This window comes from Opisthocomus hoazin, chromosome 15 (genome assembly GCF_030867145.1).
Source record: "Opisthocomus hoazin isolate bOpiHoa1 chromosome 15, bOpiHoa1.hap1, whole genome shotgun sequence".
NCBI lineage: Eukaryota > Metazoa > Chordata > Aves > Opisthocomiformes > Opisthocomidae > Opisthocomus > Opisthocomus hoazin.
This window is the reverse complement of record NC_134428.1, coordinates 14,698,577-14,718,918: the sequence shown is the minus strand read 5'-3', so window position 1 is coordinate 14,718,918 and position 20,342 is coordinate 14,698,577. Positions and strand designations below refer to the sequence as shown.

Here is a 20,342-nt window from a genome sequence, read left to right as displayed (position 1 = left end):
CTTTCAAAAAGCAAACAGCAGCAACAAAAAAGCCCCACAGGCTCCCCTCACACACCTTTCCCAAAAGGCAAAAGCTTCCAGGAATCCCTGAGTCAGGAAATCCCAAGAAAGTCCTCTCAGGTGGGGGAGATGCTGCTTCAACCACCCGCAGCTGCCGGTTCAGCAGGACCTGCCTGCTGCAGGCAACGGTGCTGGGAAAGGGGGTAGCATTGGGTGCTCTTTCGCGTGTCCAGGCCCTTCTCTAGCCAGGTGGGGACTGGCAGAGCAGGAATCTCCAGCTCTCTAATCAGGACTTTTAATGTGATCATTGCAGTAAGCAGTTGCTAGACTGCTGCTGCCTGTCTGCCACATCAGGGAAATCCTGTGGGGTCACAGCTGGGAACATGAGAGGACAGCCCTGCTGGGGATGCTCCTGTAGATTGTCCAGGGCATGACTGTCCTGGCCACTTCCTGTGGGCACCGTTGAGCCTGGCTCCCTCCCAGCTCCGTGTACCTGGATGTAGTCCTGGACCTGCTGGTGCCTCTGCTTGGCGGTGGAGAGCTCAGCATCAGAGAAGGCCTCCCTGAGGCTCTGCTGAGAGAGGAGCGACTCCAGCTCCAGGAGGGCGGACACCTGGCAGTACTGGGTGATGAATTCCCGGTCATATGTGAAGAAGTGGACTGGGAAGGGAACGAAAATTATCAGGTCCCTTGCTGTGGATGCCCTACGGGCTCCTCTGCACTCACCCAATGCAGGGAGGAAGCAACACTCTCCCCTAGCCCACCTAGAGAGCCCTCAGCATCCCTCTCCATCCCTCCTCTTCTGAGGAAGATGAGGGAGATCCAGCCCACCTCACTGCCCATCCCAGCTCTTGGGACGTCTCAGAGGGCAAGGAGACTGGCAGAGATGGGTTTTGGCATCCCCGCTTCTCACCAAGCTCAAAGATCTGCAGTGGCAGCGTGAGGAAGCCAGAGCGAGGGGTGTAGGGGTTGTTCTGGCCCGGAGCAGTGCAGACATCATCTGATGGAGGCAGCAGCAGCAGGAAGGAGACCTGGCCTCCAAAGTCCAGCACCTCTTGACTGTACAGACGGAAATCTTTGGCCTGTAAGAAGACACAGCAGGTAATGGCTGCAAACATCAACATGAACTTTGCTGTGTCTGGGGGAAGTGGCTTCAAGCATGTCTACTCATGACGGCGGAGGAGTCCTCAGGGATCACCTACAGCCAGGGGACAGTGCTGTTTCAGCACACAGCTAAAGGCTCCTTGCTTCTGGCATAATCTGCCCACCTCCCTTTCGCTTTTATGCCTCCTAAAAGTCTCTAAACTGCTAGTCAACGTCACAACATCAGGGTCTCAGAGGAGAAGTGCCACCAGCAATGGTCTCAGCCCTGCTCTGAGAGGTGCCCTCACAGCCACCCGGTCAGAAGCACATGCCTGGCACCGGGGCTGGTGGGAACCTTCCCAGCAAATATTTGGCATGGTGGAGGAGGGATTTCTCTCCATGCAGTCTGGCCCAGGGGGCTGCAGCCAATGGCCAGGGATCATCCGGCTGTGGTGGGGCAGAGTTGGGCTGGTCTCAAGCTGCAAGGGCTGAACCCAGGACCAAACCACACGGTAGGCAATAATGCAAACCCAGATTCACTATCCTTGCTCTGGAGGTAGAGGTAAGTGACAAGCAGCTCCTGTGGACACTGTCCCTGGGCAGGCAGATGCTGCAGATGCTGGTTGATTATCACTTGCCTTCTATTTGCACAGGACTAAAATGTGATCAATGCTTCAAGCCCCCAAAGAGGGGCCAGGGGCTGCGGTACCCTGCATGCTACGGTGACCAGAACGGTACTGCACTGCTTCTTCCCTTTCCCCCTCCCCAGACATCAGCACCTGTCCGTACCTCTTGCAACGGGATGTTGACCAGAGTCATCAGCTCCTTGATGGCCACTTGGAGCTCCTGAAACAAGTGGTTCCGGGGGGTGTCAGCCTCTGGCTCCACAGGAATGGGCTCCTCCACACTGGCCATCTTCTGCAGCCATTCCCACTCCTCCCTGGAGAAGGAAGAGACAGACATGTGCAGGAGGGAGCAGCTCGGCGTGGACCTAAAGCACAGTCACTGTGAGAGCTGTGTTTGCTTGGCTGTTCCTCCGCAGACAGTGCAGCACTTGAGAGATGTGAGAGGTGTGGAGGCAGAGGGGAACTTTCGTTTGCTCCAGTTCCAGGCTGCCCTGCATGGCAGGCAGCGGGGCTGAGAGGGAATATTACGCTGCTGCCAGGAGCCCGAGAGCGGAGCGGGAAGTGATGGGTGCTCTCAGGCTGCACGAGGCAGAGGAGCATGGCTGCCCCGGGTGAGCTGCCCTGCAAGACCCACCTGGAGATGTTGGGGTTGGAGCGAATCTTGACGTGGCACAGGATGTTGGGGAGCTGCTCCGGCACCAGCACTCGGATCTGATCCACGGCGCTGCAGAGCTTCAAGTAGCCCAGGTAGAGGCCCGAGGAGAGGGCATGGCTGCTCCGCTGGTGGTAAGCCAGCTTGTCCTGAGGAGAAAGGCACTGCTGGACTGAGCAAACCCTCACAGCGGGGCTCTCTCCTGCCCTCGTGTCAGGTGCCACAGCTCAGCCAGTGCAGCCCGCAGAAGGGAAGTGGCAGAGTAAGTACAATCCGGCACCAGCCTGATGCCTCCCCTCGAAGCAACAGGATATTTTCAGGTTGGTTGGGTTCTGTTCCCCCTCCGCCCACAGCCAGGACCGAACCCTGGTGGTCCAGGCTCTGCTGTGGCCTTTCCAGCCCAAGGGGGAGCAGGGAGTGGTGGTGGTCCCGCAGTGGTGCCCACTGCAATCCCCTGCCGCGATGGCACCGGTGCAGCACCTGGACGGAGATCAGCAGTGTGTCCAGAGCGGTGGGCTCCTCTGGGGAGGACACAGACTTGCGGGTGGTCTGCAGCTTGCAGATGGGAACCCAGCGGACGCTCTCAAAGGTCTGGTTGGTCTTCACCTCCTTCAGGGTGACGATGAGGATGTTGCCCTGTTTGTCTTTGACGGGCTCAAAGAAGACCTGCCCCAGGTCCTGGATGCCAAGCAACCCCTGTGTAATAGGATGGAAGGGCAGGAGAAAGCAATGGGTCAGGGGACATCCTTGAAGCACAGTGCTCTGTGGGCCTGGGTAGCTGTGACATGACTGGGGGTCTCCCCTCTGCGAGCTGGAAACCAGCCTGCCTGGCAAAACACCCAGTGATATCCCCCAGCCCCTCTGCAGGAGATTGCCATGAAGCCTGACCCCCACTGCCCTACAACTGGGGTCCTGTCAGGGTGGATGAAGCAGGGGCACCTCGTCCCGCTGCTCACCGAGCTGCGGGCAGAACTGGCAGAGCCTGGGGTTTTGCTGGCTGTGGCACAACTGCATCCTGCTCCCAAAGCAGCCTGGCTCACAGTGCCCCCAAAAAGCATTTGCTCCCACCCCAGGCCCACCCTCACCTGCATTTGCGAGATGGCCAGCAGCATCTTGAAGCGTGTCTGCAGGATGCAGGAACAGGACGACTGGGATACGGTGACACACTGCCGCAGCCACAGGATCTCGTCCCACATGCATGACACCTGCAGCACACCAAAGGGCTGTCACCACCGGCCACCGCTGCCTGCAGCAGGGTCACACCGACGTGCTTTGGGGAAATCCATTTGCCTTTCTGTTTGAGCTGGGTTAGGAACGTGCACCTGCACAAACCACCTTTCAGTAGGGGTGCGATTTCCTATGCCACAGACACCCTGAGATGTCACCAGAGCCTGTACCCGAGGGAAGCACCATGCCACGTCCACTCAGATATCTGTCTTCATCTAGGACTGAGACCTTAAGTTTAAGTAGCAGGTAGCCAAGAGAAAGAGGGAGAAGACAGGCTTCTCCCTCAGTAGATAAGCACCCTCCAGCAAAAGATTTTGGCCCTGAGTTGCCCACCTAGCCTTTCACTAAGCCTACTGACAGCGGAGGACCAGGCATCAGCACCCTGCAAGTCCTGCTCCGTACAACAGTCAGAGCTGCCATGGCAGGATGCTGCGGTGAAGCAGTCAAACAGCTGAGAAGATACTGGCATCCCTGTGGAGAGGCAGCGCCCACCCATCACGGCACACAGTCTGCCCAGCGTGGTGCCAGTCCATCACCCAACCTCGGGATTCAGGGGCTGAGTGGAAATGCTGTTCCCTGATGGTTTCTCAGTCCACAGTGAACCCCGGCGAGCAGCATGGCTGTGGGCTGCCTGCGCTGCCAAGGCCCAGCAGGGAAACACACTGCTGCCGTGCTCCAGTGCACGGCACAGGAACCCAGGCCACCCACCTTGGTGAACCAGAGAAAATCTTGCATGAGCAGGCAGGAGTAGGTGTCATCAATCTCCACCACGGGGATCTGGTCTTCATGGGTCACCAGGATGTTGTCATCCTTGTAGAAGATGGCTGTCAGGTAGAGGCCCCTGCACGGGAGAGAAGACAGACTTCAGTGTCACTCCCAGCTGCCAGCTTCGTTTCCCAGAGTCTCTCTCCCGAGGTCAGAGAAGATGCCCTGCCCCAGGTCTCAGCTCCTCTCCAACAGCCCGTGGCAGAAGAGGCACACAGCCAGTGTGCAGGAGCAGGAACCCAATGCTGCCAGCAAGGTGAGTCTGGTCGATGTCATGGCTGGTGCCCCGGCCAGCACAAGGGAGGGTGGTGAGGCCATGCAAGGGCTGCCTGGAGGCCAAGCATGAAGGAGGGCAGTGGGAGGGTGGTGGGTCTAGAGGAGGGTGGGTGTTGGGTGATACTCAGAGATGGTGCAGAGATCAGGGCATAGGCACAGCTTGGTCAGTCCAAATAGAAACACCAAGGAGAAACGCTTGATTTTGACCAGTGGGACTCATCTCTACTGACACCACCAGCTCATTCCAGGCAAGGATTCAGCTCTGAGCACCCCCAGCTCTCAGATTGCACGCACAGCTCCTGGCCATGCCCAGTGCCCCACTGGGAGAGGGGCTCTCCAGCACCCCGCGCACCAGCCTCTCACCGCTTCAGGGTCTTGAGAAACTTGCTGCCAGCATGGAAGAGGTGCTTGAGGCTCTTGGAGACCGAGTGCTTCCTGCTCTGGGGCTGGTTCTTGCAGGGCTCTGAGGAGCAGAGAGCAGAGGATGCTGCAGCAGGAGATGAAGAGCTGCACCGGGAGCCTGCGGCATGGCATGCCAACCCGGTGGGAAGGCTCTGCCGAGGTCTCCACTGCCTAAGCTGTCTCCCTGCTATGCTCATCCACAAGACAGACCTACGTCTGGTGCTACCCCAGCCTGGCTGGATGCCCAACCCCAGCCTTCCCACAGCACCGTACCGTGCACTCACCATGGCAAACACAGTGCTGGTGGACGGTCTTCACCTGGCCCAGCAGATGGTCCAGAGCTTCAGCTTGCCCTCTTCGCCGTGGAGCCCGGCCGTCGTACTCCCGCCAGTCTGTGGAGGACCGACCAGCATCACCCCCAGCACCTGGCCCATTGCCCCCAGCATCTACCCCTCAACCTGGGAGAAAGGTCTTCCTGACCCCTCCTCCCCATGGCATGTCACCTCCTGGCACCCCACCTATGTGTCCCACAAGCACAGAATGGCACAGCATGGCACGGCAGCAGTCATGGGTGCTGGGCAACTCTGGGTGGGCTGGGCTTTGGGAGATCCCCCGTTTTGTCCCTGTCTTCCCAGGAGCATCTCAGCTCTCCACAGCACCCCATGGCCACTGGCCACCCCACAGCACAGCGGGGACACAGCAGAGGGAAAGAACAAGGTCCTGTCTGTTGCTGCCACACTTCACCGGCCTTCAAAAATAAAATTCTTTCCAGTGTCTTCCTCCAGGTCTTCCCCGGAGCTTCAGCTTTCTCCAGGCAAGTGCTGAGAGCTGGGCAAACTCATAAATAAGCTCTCCTGCCAGCTCCACCCGATGCGAGACAGCAGCAGGACCGGGAGCGGGGCTGGGGACCTGCCGGCGCTTCTACATTAGCTTTACATTAATTGCTTTAAACACCCTCTGTGTCCTGCCTGCTGCTGTTTTCCATGGAAAGTTCAGCTCTGTTAACTTTGGCTGGGCCTTGCCACTATTTTTAGGAGCTTTAAAAACACCCGGGGAGGTGCCTGACTATATTCTGCTGGGCCAGGGAGGGATCTTTACCAAAGGGAGAAACATTAATAGAGATAAAAATAATAAAACCCACTCATGTCTGATTCACTTCAGCCACTCTCTGTATCAATGCTGTGTGGATCTCGGGCACGGGGAATGTAACCCATGTAGGATGGCAAAGGAGCTTTGAAGTGGCTGCAAACACGACCGACGTCCAATGCCAGGACAGGGTAAAGCCAGGGCAATGCAGTGCATGGGTAGGCTCGCTATATGCATTCATATACATGCAAATGTATTTTTGCATCTTTCCATACCGGTGCTACAGCACTTGGGTGTCTGCAGCTAGAGCTGTGCATGGTGCCCGCACATCTCTGGCCCCACCGCTGCTCATGCACCCTGCGACCTGCACCTCGACCTGCACGCGGTGTGTTTGCTGCGTGCAGGCAGCGTGCTCCGTGGGCAGCAGCGTGCCTGGTCCCCTTGCTGCCTGCGAGCATGGTGGCAGGGGCTGCGTGCCCACCGCCCCGCTCCCTGCTCATTGGCATGGGCTCAGCCTCCCCAGGTGCACATGGGGCCGCTCCTTACACATCCAGCAGTGCTGAGCTGGCAGGATTGCCATGCAGCGGAGACCTGTCTTGGGACCAGAGGCCACCTCGGAGCCTGCTCAGCCCTGAACTTCACCCTTTGGGGCTGTTCCTTCCAGTTCAGTCCTCCTGGCCTGTCTCCCCCAGCACCCTGGGGTGCCTTGTGTGACACTGGGTGGTTTTTCCCACCCTCCCTGTCCTGGTGCCAGCGTGGGGAGGTGAGTGCTGACAGCCCAGAGCTGGTCTTTGGTGGGGCTTGTGACCCCATCGCAGCTCAGTCCCTGGGGCTGGGCTGGATGGGGGAGAGCGTGCGGTGGCACCTGAAGGGCTCCAGGCCCACTGCCACCCAGGACCAGGACGACTGTGAGCCCCGGGGGCACGTCCGGGGCCTGAGCTGGGGCATCCCACCACATCACCACTCAGCATGTGCCAACAGTGGGTTTGCACAAGCTTGGCCACTCTGGGGCAGATGCCATTGAGGCAGTAATGATCAAGCCCTCCCAAAAGCTGCCCTGTGCTAAATTACAATTCTCTGCTAAAAAACCCACTTTCCTTCCTACAGAGGAGATGGCTGCATTGCTTTCCTTTTAACTGAGAAATCAAAACATCCTCTCTCCTAGCTTTCTCCTTAGGATGAGCTGATACAGGCAGCCTAAAACAGCTCGGCCTCTACCAGGCAGCCAGGAGAATTTCAGGTTGAAAAATTAGTATTTGGCAAAGTTCCTGCTGGCTGGAGGCAGCATCCTGGACCTGCGGGCACAGCCTCCCTGCCTGGGCTGAGACCCCGAATGCTGCCTCTGCTCCCAGGTCCACCAGACCCCATCCCAGCTGTGAGCGGGACGCCGGATGGCACAGGAGCTGCTGCCTTCCCCCATCCACCCAGCAGCCGCTGCTGGTTCCCACAGGTCTTCCCAGTGGTACTTACTGGAAGGGATGGCGAAAGGGGGCACGGAGGCTTGCGGGGGACCCCAGCCCTTCATGTTGTAGGCAGACACCTGGACGTAGTAAGCTGTGCCCTGCAAGGGGGGAAGCCACACTCAGCACACCAGCACCTCTCCCAGCTTGGCATGTGAGGGAAGGACTCCACCACGAGGAGTACTAAACTGGGAGCTTGCACCCCGGTTCACTGGCTCTGACCTCCCCCAGCTGTACAAAGCCCTTGTTATCAGACACTAGAGAATCCCCAAGGCCCAGGTGAGTGGTTTCGGCAGGAGGCAGGAGAAGGATGGGACATTGCAAATGCCCCTTGTCAGGAGATGCTCTGGCCCTGAAGACATGGGGCTTCCACAGGGGTGCTGCGTTCCCACTGGGATGTGCAAGGATCCAGCCCCTGGAAACAGGGAGCTGGCCCAACATTGTTGAGGGCTTGTGGCACAGCGACAGTGATTAAAGGCCTCTGATTAAAGCCCAGTCAAGTTGCCAGATGTTGCAAGGCCTCCAGACGCTCATGAAGGCAGACAGAAGCCTGCGAAACAGCTCTGAAAGCATGATTGATGGGCTCAGATCAGCTCCTTGCAGCAGCACTGCTCCAGGCTCTGCTCGAGCCCTGTCCTGCCGTGCACCAGGGCAGCTCTCCCCCCTGACAGTGGCCCTGGGGCTCCAACACCGCTGCCTTGGCTTTCCCCCTCCTCGAGTTGGTGGTCCTTGCCTGCCTGCCTGCCCCAGAGCTTTGGCACTGCACCTCCCTGGTAAGGGCAGCCCCCTTCATCCCAGCATCTGCCCGTGTTCCCATCCCAAGCTCCATCCCACTGCAGTCCCCATCCAGCCCCATCTCCCTCCCACCAGTCCAATGCATGTCGGGGACAGGATGGCAGCCGCCAGGGAGGGGACAGCTGACAGGCAGCATGGCCCCTGCAGTTCTCAGGGAGATAAAACAGCAGGGAGCCCCAGCCCCAACCAGCCCGTGACCTTGCCAAGCTCCCAGAGATGGAGACAGGGCTAGTCCCCCCTCTCCAATGAGCAACGGGGCTGGTGCCAGGGGTCGATCTGTGCAGGTGGCAGAGGAACGAGCTACTGATTTATTGCCCAGGAGGAGCATGGGTGGAGATGGGAGCGGAGTGGGGGACAGAGGATAAATCAGGCAGTCGGTGAATGGGCCCATTCTGCCTTTCACTCGAGAGTCCGCAGGCACCCTGTGCAGGGGGTTTCCCCATCGCCACCGCGGCTGCGGCTGTGCAGAGACAGACGCCTCTCCCGGCCCCACACTCTTCGCTCTGCCCACAGGCTGTGCTGAACATGCCATGCACCGTGGCACAATCCTATTCTTCCTGCTTGAAATGATGCTCCATCCCCTTCCCACGTCGGCTGCAGGGAACGACCCCACGGGCTGCACTATGGCCAGCAGCTTTTCCTGGCTGTGGGCTCTAACCCCGTGGGGCACCCCGAGAGCTCACCGACACCAGCCCGTGGATGGTGAAGTGCAGGTTCTTCAGCTTGTCGATCACAGCCTCTCCCAGAGGTGGCGAGAAGGTTGGGGAGCAGCTCCACTCCACTGAAAGGAGAGAGACCCCAAGGTGGCCCCGGAGCCGGGACAGGCTACCAGGGCTGGCTGCAGCGTGTCGGGGCCAGCAGCCGCAGAGGGACCGCGGGCAGCGCCGGAGCTGGAGGCAGCTGAGCAAAGGCAGGGGAGAGGAGAAGCCACAACGGGGGGGATGGCACGTAGAGCTGCAGTCCTTCTCACCAAGCCACATCAGACAGGGTCAGCACCCTCAAACAAGGGGTCAGGAGTTGAGGATGGGGGAAATTCTCCCAGAAGCCAAAGATATCTGGTTTCAGTGGGTGAGGGGCATAAGAGCAGCAGGACAGCAAAGCCCCTCTAGTGTGCAGGTTGAGGGGGTGGCAAACAAGTGGCAACCCGAGTTCTGCCTCAGTGCAGGGTAGTGGTTCGGTCCAGTTCAGACCATTTGGGTGGTGGCTGGGCTGTCCAGCAGCATTCAGCCCTGGCTCCTCCTGTGCTGGAGCACAAAGGTGGCTTGACAGGGGCTTGGCAGCACTGCCCACACTCCCAGCAATGCTGCGTGGTGTGCCTGGGCTAAGCACCCCAACACGCGCCGCTGGCACCTGCCATGGCTGCATGTCCGCTGCACTGCTGTGGGGACCCTGGTCCTTACCTTTGTACTTGGTGACGACAGCCGAATTGACGCTTAGAGGCTCCCAAAAGGTCACCTGCACCGAGGAGCTGCTGGCCACGGAGAGGTGGACGTTGGTGGGGGCGTCTGGCACTCCTGGGGACAGAGAGCACAGTGACCACTACAGCAAGGACGGTCACTCTGAACCCCTCAGTGTCCCTGCTGGGCCTCACCCCATGCCCAGGGACATGCTCCCAGAGTGCTCACCCCCCATGCACCCATACAGCAAGCCCTGGCTACAGGGCGTAGGGATCCTCCCCCATGCCTGGACCACACACAGTCCTGTTCCTTCCCCCAGTGCAGTGGCTGCCCCCCAGACAAGCCCTCCTGAGGGCACTCACGGGCATGCTCAAACCCTGCCTTCATGCGCTTGTAAAGCCGGTATCGCCACTCCCAGGCCTTGAGCTGCTTCTCTTTCTCAGAGCAGTCGGTGTTGGGCGCCTCGTTCACCACCTGCGCCGTCAGCTCGTTGACACGCTGCTCCGCTTCCCGCACCAGCGTGGAGAGGTGCAGTGAGCGGCTCTCCAGGCTCATGACTGTGGGGTTGGTGGGCACGGCCATGGGTCCCAAGAGGGGAGCCAGGAAGAGGGAAGAGAAGGCGGTTAGGGCAAGCCCAGGCTCTGCTGACATCAAATTCCCACCGTAAGACCTCCATCCTCCCCTCCATGTCCTGCTCTTGGGCTCCACTCGAGTGCATGGCTCCACTTGAACCCCTGCTACAGCCTGCATCAGTTTCCCAGAGCCCAGTGACCACCTCCCCACCTTGACACTGCCACCTGGGGTGCTCCACTCCACCACGTTGGAGACCCAGGTGATGGGCATGGCTCCCCCACACCTACTCACAGTGTGGGCTCTCCTTGGCTCCTGCCTGCAGCAGGGCCCTAGCGATGGGGGCGTTGTTGGTCATGATGGCGATGTCCAGGGGCAGCAGTCCCTCACTGTTAGGGGTGTTGAGGTCCAGCTCCTCAGGACTGTACTGCTTCAGCAGCTCCTGGACCCTGTCTAGGTCCTGCAGCTCCACGGCCTCGAAGAGGGCAGCATTGCTCTGAAACTGGGTGGATGGAGAAACGCAGGTTGGCTGAGCATGGGGCACCCCCCTCCACCCCACCAAACACCCTAGCCCCTCACCAGCATGCCACAAGCCCAAAAAGGGTGGGCTACCCTGGTCCCAGGTGTTTGGGAGCATCAGCTCTTTGCAGACACAACTGGATGATGCTGAGCAAACACCCGGACCAGCTCCAGCTGAACTTGCTCCAGGGCAGCTTCACTCAGCGCATTCTTAGGCTTCCACCCAGGTGACAGTATCACCCACACACAGACCCTCCATCCCCGTCTTCCCGGCCACAGCAGCGCTGGATGGAGCCAGCGGGCACTGACCAGGTAGGACTTGCGGAGCTTCTCCTTCTCGCCCCGTCCCGCCAGGCTGCTCTCATCGAAGGATGTGTAGTTGACACGGAATTTCCCCGACAAGTTTCGGTAGAGCCTCTTGGCTGCGTTCGGTGAGGAAGGGCCTGGCGGCTTCCTGGCCTGCGCCAGCTGCAGGTCCCGCATCTGCTGTGTCATTTTAGGGGAGGATGACCTGGGAAAGGGCAAAGAGGTGTGGGAAAACAAGGCATGGAGGATGTGCCAGAAAGGCAGAGGCACATCTGCAGCATCAGAACTGAGGCATGACCCAGAAGAGCCAGAGCAGTGCCAGGGCAGCACCGATGCGAGCAGCTGCAAGGCGGATGCTGGTGCCAGAAATGCCCTCCTCCATCTGCTATCACCTGAGGCCAGTCCGTTCCTCCCCCCCATCCCTGCTGCTGGCCCTGCAGGGGTCCCAAGGGGCTTGTATGAACTCTGCAGGTGAGACGTTTCCTTCCAGACCCAAGGGCTGGTCTGGCCGCACACTGCCCTTGAGCTGGGATGCTCAGCTCCACAACCGGTTCCCATCCATCACACCAAGGAAACCTCTCCTCACTCCCAGTCTCTACCATCCAGCTCCCACAGACATGGCCTGCCCCATCTGGGGCCATCCAGACTCCCCCAGCAGTGGGGGCTGCAGGGACTGGCAGCCCCTGAGCCCCGTGCTGGATGAGTGCTGCCCACCATGCAGTTGGCTTGGGACTGCCTGGCGCACCCTCTCCACATCCATCCTTCTAGCAGGAACCCATCTTCTGCGCTTACTGCCATCCCCTAGCCCTCTCTGGTACATGGCTTTCCTCAGGGTCTTTACTCCAGCAAAGGGCACCTCTGAAAGTGAAGCAAGAGCAGGGAATGGCCAAAAGGCCATTTCCAATGGCACCGAGACAACACCAGGTCCTGATGGGGACCAGCGACCCCCAGTCTCCTGCCCACAAGCAGACCCAGGCTCTATAGCTGCTCTTCACCTTCTCCATCCACACTGATTAAGCTACAAAATCTTTTCTCCACTCTGATTTTGATATCTACTTTAAATAACCACAGTAAATATGTACAAGTCACTAGGAAAGGCATCTTTTCTTGGTTTCCCAGAGGGGGAGCTACCCCTCTCCCTGCAGCCATGACCCTCACATCCCCATCAAGACCTAATCCCCACCAGGGAAAGACCCCAGCTTCAGTGCAAGTGTGGCCTCACCGCTGCACAGGGCTTTTGCCCATGAGTCATCCCTTACAGCACTGAGGGTTTTCACTGGTGTCAAACACTTGATCCCGTTCTTGTCGTGGCCCATGGCATAGTTCCCAAACAAGGAGCATCAGGCCTAAAGAGCTTTTAGCACAACTACGCTTAACACAGTTTCTCTCAGTTTTGACCTCACATCCTTTTGTATAAGATCAGATATTTAGGGGCAAGGTCTTCCCTGCATCACTTGATTGGTTAAATATCAAGCAAGGGGTAAGCCTGATAGAAAACATGACAGTTGTCTAGAAGGTCCTGCCAAAATGCTACTGCGAAGCCATGCCTGTGATGATGATGTTTATAAAGCCATCATCAGGATGCATGATATTAATAACAACCTCGCTGCGTGCTCTTCCTCATCCTCATTTCAGATTAGACAGAGTGGGCTGCAGAAGTCCTTTAATGATTTTAGCTTTTATTACTGTGATATTTAAAAGCGTAAAATGATGGGGAGGTTGGCTCCTGCCAATCACTCATCTCATTGGCTTCAGCCTACAGATTTAGAGGTCTTGAGTGTGGCCCAAGCGGCAGTGTCGAGTTGCTGCACCGGATTCCTCCAGGGGTGGGTGTTATCTGAATGTAGGGCTTTATGGACCTGACAGATAGTGAACACCAACCACGTGAGTTTCAGGTGGCAAGACACCCCTAAGCAATGACGTGGAGGTCACTGAGATCCACGCAGCAGGATCCCGCTGACTCTGGTGGGGAGTAAGTGGAGCTGCACCGGGAGGGCATCACCATGGGGGGAGAGACCTGCAAAACACAGGGAAGTGCTGGAGAACCAGCCCTGGGCTCACTGGGACCTACCTGGCTCTGGACACAGAGTCCTCAGCTTACGGCTGTGCCAGCCTGAGCACATCATGTTTCACCACGGACATGGAGCAGCTCCTGGCATGGCCACTGCTGAAGTCTCCTCATGCCAAGGGGCTCTGCACAGGGCACATACAAGCCTCTACAGATGACAAATACAAGACCCCTGATATCAAAGGAGCAGAAAAGCATCACAGAGTTCTGCTGTCACTGGTGGACAGAAATTAAGAGAGAAAAGCCACCCGTGCCTGTGCAGGCAGGAAGAGGCAACCAGGAAGGCAGGTCCTGACGCACAGACCAAGCCCAAGAAGCAAGGTGCTATCTGACATACTTAGGAAAGAGAAACAACCAACTTGAAAGACTCTCAAGCAAAACCTTGCCTTTTCTCTCATGTTTAAGAGCACTCTGCTGCCCAAGTTCTTCTCTTTCCACCCTCAGCTGCTGCTCAGAGGTGAAGACAGCTCTTTTAGCAGGTTTGTTGGCAAGGTGCCCAATTCCTCTGCCATTCCTCTTCATCCAAGTAGGTAATAATGCTCTCCTACATCAGGAAAGGAATGAAGACCCCAAAAGTACCTCTCTGGAAGCTGGGTTAGACCCTGTTGTAACCAATCCCAGCTCCATCCATGCCTGCAGAATCAAGGTTTAAAAAAAGAGTGGTGCTTTGGAGCAAAAGCACTTTTTTCTGCCAATTAAAATATATGGCAAATGACCCAGTGCAGGCAGACTGCACAATTTGGAGGAAGTTCCCTCAGAGATGGTAGAAACAGAGGCAACACAGAAATTTCTCACAATTTTCCCTCATCTGATTTGGTTTTAATGAGAAGTAAAGAGATGGAAATTATTCAGAGCTCAGGAGTGAACATCTATCTATATTAAACCGGCTGCCCCAAAGATAAAAGGGCTTCCTGCCCTGTGGTTATGAGTCATCTGGACTCAGTGAAATAGTCTTGATTTATCTAGAGCTAAACTTTGTGGTGGAGCAACTGATAGCTGAAAACAACACCCACAGATGTCGTGCCCTCAAGTTACAACCAGCCAACACCAGCTCACCCCCATGACAAAGCCCCATCCTGCACAGAGGTAGTGGAAGGAGGTCAGTCCCACCTCCTCTGCCTTTATAGTCTCAGTGCAGCTGAACTAAATTTACCTCTACCACAATCAATTCTTGTTGCTAATTATTTACCTACCTACTGCAAACACCACAGCAGGGGACAGGTGCTTTGTCTGCCCCAGCAGTTCAGTTTTCTGGCTGTGGGATGTGTTTGCCACTGTCAAGGAGGTGGTATGGACATCAGGTCTGCAATGCCAGAAATCTATGAACCAGCAAACTCCATGGAAAGGGCTGAGGTTCTGCTAAAGGATTCATTAGGGCTGGCCAGACTCATGTCACAAAACCAATGTAATGAGGAATTTTTTTAAAAGCACATGAGGATGGATGTGAGTAAGACAACTTCATTTTATCCCTCCTTCTGCAGTGAACACAAGCAAATCCACTGGGCAGTTTGTAACACTGTAGTTTCTGCATATTCTGCATTTTAATCTTTCTAATGCTGCAGATCTTGGCCTAGTAAACAGTGTTAATAATTGTTGTAATTTTATGATTTGAAGTTCATTTTGTTCAAGGGTGTAGCCTCTCTGAGCATCCCGCAGAGAACCAGTCCATGTCAGACAGGGCCGCCCTGTCCCACCGGCAGAGCCCAGACCCAGGCTGGCAGGAGGGAGCCCTGCCTGCCCTGAGCCCAGCGGGACTCAGCCGTCCTTCTCTGAGCACCCACGGAGATGGCCCATGCCAGGCATCTGCAGCACCAGACGTGCAAACCCCAGGGGGACCTCCTTGCCACAACACGCTATCATCACGGGGACAGGGGATGGAGGGACAGGCAGGAGGAGACTGCCCTGCCTGCATGTCACGAGATGTGGCTGCTGGGGACCATGGTGGCCATCTCACACCACCTCCCACCAGTGGGAGTCCAGGCTGTGAAAAGATTCATGTGAAAGTGATGCTGCCACTGGTGGCAACGGCCTTCCAGCAAAAACCAGAGGCTGCCAGGTCCCTGCCACCCCCACGCTGGCCGTGAAAGGGATTAGCTCTCGGTGCCTGCTGGCAGACCCCAGCCCGCAGCTGCAGACATGAGCTCAGGGCCACGGTCCCAACCTCGGTGTCGGCGTGGGCAGCTGTCACTTCGGGAAGCTGCTCCCTGGCGTCTGCAGCCTGATGCAGTGGAGAGAGCAGCCACTGGGCTCCATGCACGAGAAAACAGGCGCCCAAAGGACAGAGGATGAAAGGTGTTAATGCTGTGAAAGGATGAGCAGGCTTGGGGCATGGAGGAGGAGAAGGACTGGGTCCTTGCAGAGCTCGTCGTAGCCTTGTGGCGCTGTGGATGTCAGTGGTACATTAGCACAGGCTGTCAGGGATGCTTTCATCAACCGCAGTCCAGTTCAGTCCATGTGAAGGAACAACGAAGGAACAGGCAGAGGACAGGAGAAGCCCAAAAACCAGTTATCAGGGAGATCCAACCCAACCCAGCCAACCTCAGCCCAAACTGGGGGCTTGCATCAAGGGATCAGCTGGCAAGATCAACATACGGGTTGTTTCCAAAGAAATCTGAGCGTGAGGGGTCTTTCCTCGCTTGAGCATGCTTGGCCACGCTCGCCCTTGTGCATGCAGGGAATCACATGCTATGCCCACCAACACTTGGGAGACCAAATACTCCACTGCAGAGACCACTCTGGGGACATGAACCAGAAGCACAGCGTCCAGCACGAAGAGGAGCTGCTGAGGCACTCGCATTTTCCACTCGTTCTGCCTGGGTGTAAGCAATTTTTCAGGACTGGGGAAATAAAGATGGGATCCAAAATGGAGCATGAGTAGGGGAGCCCTTCCAAAAGAGTGGGATTTCATAACCCACCATCAGGCACACTCAAAGCTAGGACGAAACACTGTCCTTACCATCCCTGCAAGGCAGCAGGCCTCACAGGAGCAGCCTGCACAGCAGTTACCCATTCTGAGGTGTATGGATCTCAAAGGTGTTTAAGTATCGTGCAGTGACCTGGCCATGCAAAGACAGAGCTGAACATTCCTGCTCCATGGAAACATCTGTGTGTCTGGAAAATGCACTTGCTTATTGAAACCTGGGTCCAGGGAAAGGCACCAAACCAGATCCAAGGCTTTGTCTGTTTGTTTCCTTCAGTTTTCTCTTTTATCCCCACTTGGCAAATCCACTGGGTTTTGTTTTGAATGGAGCCGAAATGAGCATGCCTCTTTTGTTTAGCAGTGACAACTAACTTATATCGATCCTGCTTCTGCCAGTACATTTTTGTTTGAGCTCCAGAAGCCCAATGCTATTAGCCCAGTGCTTGGAGGAACACTCGCTGGCTCAGCATGACCGCAAGGCCAGGAGATGCGGCACAGCACCCAGGTCAGTGCAGAGTCTCCCAAGCATCAGGCACGGGTTTGGCAATGCTGGTATAGCTGCTCTGTGTCTCCGCTGTCTCCGTACTGGGTGCAACACAGTGCGTGTAGGTGCTTCTTGAGGAGCTTGCGACCCAAGGCAGCTGAGAGCGGAACCCATGGCCATGCAGCCCACCGCATCATGGCACGGCCCTGGATTTGAAAGCCGACTCCCAGCAGCTCGGCATCTGAATGGAGAAGGGCGCATCCTGGGCAACATCCCACCAGTGTTCAGTGCCCTGCACTTCTGCAGTGAAGAAGCAGAGGATTCCCCCGCGGGAGCCAGTGTCACGCCTCGCCGTCCAGGCTGCTCCCCGAATCAGCAGGCTTTTGCACCCCTTGGGGAACGCTTGCGCTGGGAGCGCAGCAGCTGCAGCGTGCGGTGAGGACCCCCTGGCACCAGCGCTCGCTGGGCTGCCGGCGGGGCCGTGGCAGCAGGGAAGCATACGGGCTGGACACGCGATGTCCCACATCACGGGGCCAGCTGGTGACCCAGTGTTGTCCTCCGATGCAACACAACAGGGAAGAGCCTGCCTGCAAGGCTCGCCCCCACCGCACCTCCCTCCTAAATCACAGGCTCTGAATCCAGGAGAGGAGGAGACTTCAGGACTCCAAGAGAGCTTCGGAGCCAACCAAGTAGATCACTTGCTGACAGTCTGCAGAGGCCGCGCATAAAACACCTCGTTTCTGCAGGCCAAGTAGTGCGTTTGGGGGAGAGAGGGAGCAGAGACGCTTGAGCAAATTCTGCTGCAACACAATAATGCTGGTGCTTCTTTAATTCTTTTTTTTTTAATTAAGCATCCTGATCACGGTTTTAAATGAGCCCAGAAGGAGCCTGTGGCTCAACCCCCATTAAAATATGACCGAAATCAGACTTTCAGTTCCTTGGTCTCCTATGACAGTCTGCCATCATGGTCAGGACTGCTGTCGTGTGCATGCCATAGTCACAAAGTGGCACCATCCTGGCCATGCCCACACACACGCGTCCCTCCTGGGCAGCTCCTGCCCCGCCTGCACATGCAGCATTGCCAGGACACCAGGACACTTCTTGGTGACCGTGCTAAGGGACGACACACAGTGGCTGGCTCTAGAGCCCTACAGCTGCTCTGAAGGAGGCACTGGCTAGTACTGCCTGGCTCTGGGCACCCCGAGTCATCCCTTGAGGGAGGGGAAACATAAAATGCCAGAGGCTTGCACGGGCTCAATCCATGGACCTGGGTCAGGAAGGAGATGCTGGAGGGGAGAAGCAATGTTCATGTCAGGCCCTCGGCTCTGCACTCCAGCTCAGCTCTGATGGCTTCACTGTTTTCACGAGGGTTTACCCCAGCAGAGCTCCTGGCCTGCCCTGCCTGGAGGCTCACACCTAGAAAATCTGCTTTTCTGCTTTTGCGCTACCAAATTTCTGTGGGGATCGAGCTAAGCGGGTTTGTGCATTACAGATCAAGGGTGGCCCTGCCTGGAGGGGTTCAGGAGCCGCTGCTTGGTGTGCAGCATCCTTCTCACCAGCACCGCTTGTCCCTGGGGCACCTCCCAGTGCCAAAAGCCCCCGATGCCTCCCCACCACGATGGACACTGGGAATGGCAGATCTGCCGCTGGGAGCCGTGCTCAGCCCTGGGCTCCCACCTCCCAGCCAGGGTAAACCCTCCTCACTGCGCTCCCCACAATGCCAGCCTTTAATTGCTGCTTAACATGAAGTATCCGAGCAGGGAAGTCTGGGGTAAATGTTCTTGCTGTGGGAACACACAGTGCTGAGTCTCTTTAATTACATTGTTTTTGTTTGGCTTTTTTTATTAGTTGTGCTGTGGCTTCCCCTCCCTGACAGCCCAGCGAAGCGCACGCTAAATATGGCCGGGTTTAAAGTCCGCTGTGAAACCCGAACTGCGGCACCAGACTGGCTGGACTCAGTGCAAGCCAGGGTTATGCGGGACATGCATTCCAGCAGCCGTGGTCCTGTTCTGGCCCCGTGCCCCCCCCCAGCCCCATCCTGCTCAAACGCCCGCCGTCAGAGCAGCTCAGAGCACAACCACCACGCTCCAAGATACCTATGCATCCTACTCTTCCTCACCCCACTAAATCCTGCAGGGAACCCAGCCTAACCCTTTACTCCATGGTCCCCAAGCTGCCCTGTCTCCATCATGCCCATCACCTCCACAGTGGTCCCCATCCCATCGCGTCGCCATCATACCCATCACTTCCACCCCAGTACCCATCCCGAAGCTCCCTGCCCCCCACCTGCTCAGCCCACCTCCAGGCTGCCCCTCGGGGCCCAAGAGCCCTCTTCCCAACCGCCATGCTGCTTTCATCTTCCTCTGCCCCCCTTGTTATTTTAAAGGCATTCCAGAGGATGCTGTCAGGCTTGGATGTGGTTTGGTTGGGTTGTTTGTTTTCGTACTGGAGGTTTTATGATCGCACTGGGAACGAGCTCTAATTGAGCTGCAATTCGAATTGCAGTCCGTGGGTATTTGTTTCATTTTTGGAAGGGCTTAAACGGAGTGCAGCTTAGGCTGGAGAACGCATTTGGTTTTAACTGGAACCTGATGGAGATGAGACTGAGCAGGACGGGCTGCCCCGAGCCGTGACCAAAGCTCATGGGAAAGCCCTGCACGGTTGCTCTGGCGCCAGGTACCCATGCAGCAACAGCCAGCACTGGCTGTGACCATAGCCTTGTGACCACCCGAAATCCCTGCCGCTGCCGGGCAGGAGGCAGACGGAGCCAGTCCTCGGTGCCGAGAGCCAAGCACACAGCCCTGGGGCCCAGCTTGGTTGGGGCTCGCAGCCACCCTGCAAACCCCTGCACGCTGCAAACCCCCCCGCCCTGCAAACCCCCGTGCCCTGCAAACCCCCGTGCCCTGCAAACTGCTGCACTGCAGTGTCTGTGACTTTGTGCTTGCCCAACACGCCAGAGAGGGGTCTCAGCACTTCTGCCTGGGCTTCTCGGCCCTGGGGGCTGGCTGGGTGCTCCTTGCTCGAGTCGGGAGCTGCCTCCAGACCCGAGCTGCTCGCAGGGACCAGGCAGCAGAAACAGACAGGACCTAAAGGTCAGCACCCAAACTGCTCTTCACAGGATCTACCTCGGTGTCAACTTCTGCTGACCATGCCCAGCGCTTACTGCCAGCACTAGCAGTTCAGCCCCAGCACCCAAAATGTGCCCGATGCTTCTGGCACATGCAACCAGCTGGACCTTTGCAGGTAGAGACGGGAGGACAGAGAGATTTCCAAAGCACAGAGGGACCAGCTGAGCACCTGCTCTGCATTGCAATCATGCTTCCTCCCGTCCTTCCAGGGTCTCGCAAGCCCGGATGCTGGAGCAGGTCAACAGTGCTCTGGAAGACACTCTGGACCCGCTGGCACCATCCCGGCTAAATCAGACTTCCGCATATTAAAAGCGGATGAACAGCGGGGACTCACCGCCCCTCTTTCAGGAAGAAATCCTATCCCAGCTTGGCCTGCCAGGAACGAGCACTGCTCTGTGCCGCAAATGCGTGTGTGCAAACTCTTCTCGGGGGTATCAAATGCAGAAGCTGAGTCATACGACGCCTGGTCTCAAAGATCACTGAAGGTCCAAGGAAGGGAAAAAAGAATATCTCTGTGGAGTCACAGGGCGCCAGCTTGGACCCAGCCAGAGCAGATGGTGCATGCTCAGTGTGGGGAT

The 20,342-nt window shown here is 57.2% G+C and overlaps 1 protein-coding gene across 10 annotated transcripts in view; it reads right to left on the bottom strand.

The window, feature by feature from the left end:
• The window catches only part of LOC104333678 (ankyrin repeat and fibronectin type-III domain-containing protein 1), a 257,291-nt gene that overhangs the window by 4,555 nt on the left and 232,394 nt on the right, over positions 1 to 20,342 (bottom strand). For all 10 annotated transcript variants that reach the window (XM_075436763.1, XM_075436764.1, XM_075436761.1 and 7 more), the window contains 15 exons: positions 11,168 to 11,369; positions 10,634 to 10,841; positions 10,132 to 10,326; positions 9,773 to 9,886; positions 9,056 to 9,153; positions 7,588 to 7,678; positions 5,316 to 5,423; positions 4,993 to 5,092; positions 4,297 to 4,429; positions 3,447 to 3,566; positions 2,842 to 3,057; positions 2,344 to 2,510; positions 1,873 to 2,023; positions 914 to 1,082; positions 494 to 660 (listed from right to left, as the gene is read on the bottom strand). In XM_075436763.1, coding sequence (XP_075292878.1) covers positions 494 to 660; positions 914 to 1,082; positions 1,873 to 2,023; positions 2,344 to 2,510; positions 2,842 to 3,057; positions 3,447 to 3,566; positions 4,297 to 4,429; positions 4,993 to 5,092; positions 5,316 to 5,423; positions 7,588 to 7,678; positions 9,056 to 9,153; positions 9,773 to 9,886; positions 10,132 to 10,326; positions 10,634 to 10,841; positions 11,168 to 11,369 — 2,239 coding nt within the window. The remainder of the gene's footprint in view (positions 1 to 493; positions 661 to 913; positions 1,083 to 1,872; positions 2,024 to 2,343; positions 2,511 to 2,841; positions 3,058 to 3,446; positions 3,567 to 4,296; positions 4,430 to 4,992; positions 5,093 to 5,315; positions 5,424 to 7,587; positions 7,679 to 9,055; positions 9,154 to 9,772; positions 9,887 to 10,131; positions 10,327 to 10,633; positions 10,842 to 11,167; positions 11,370 to 20,342) is intronic.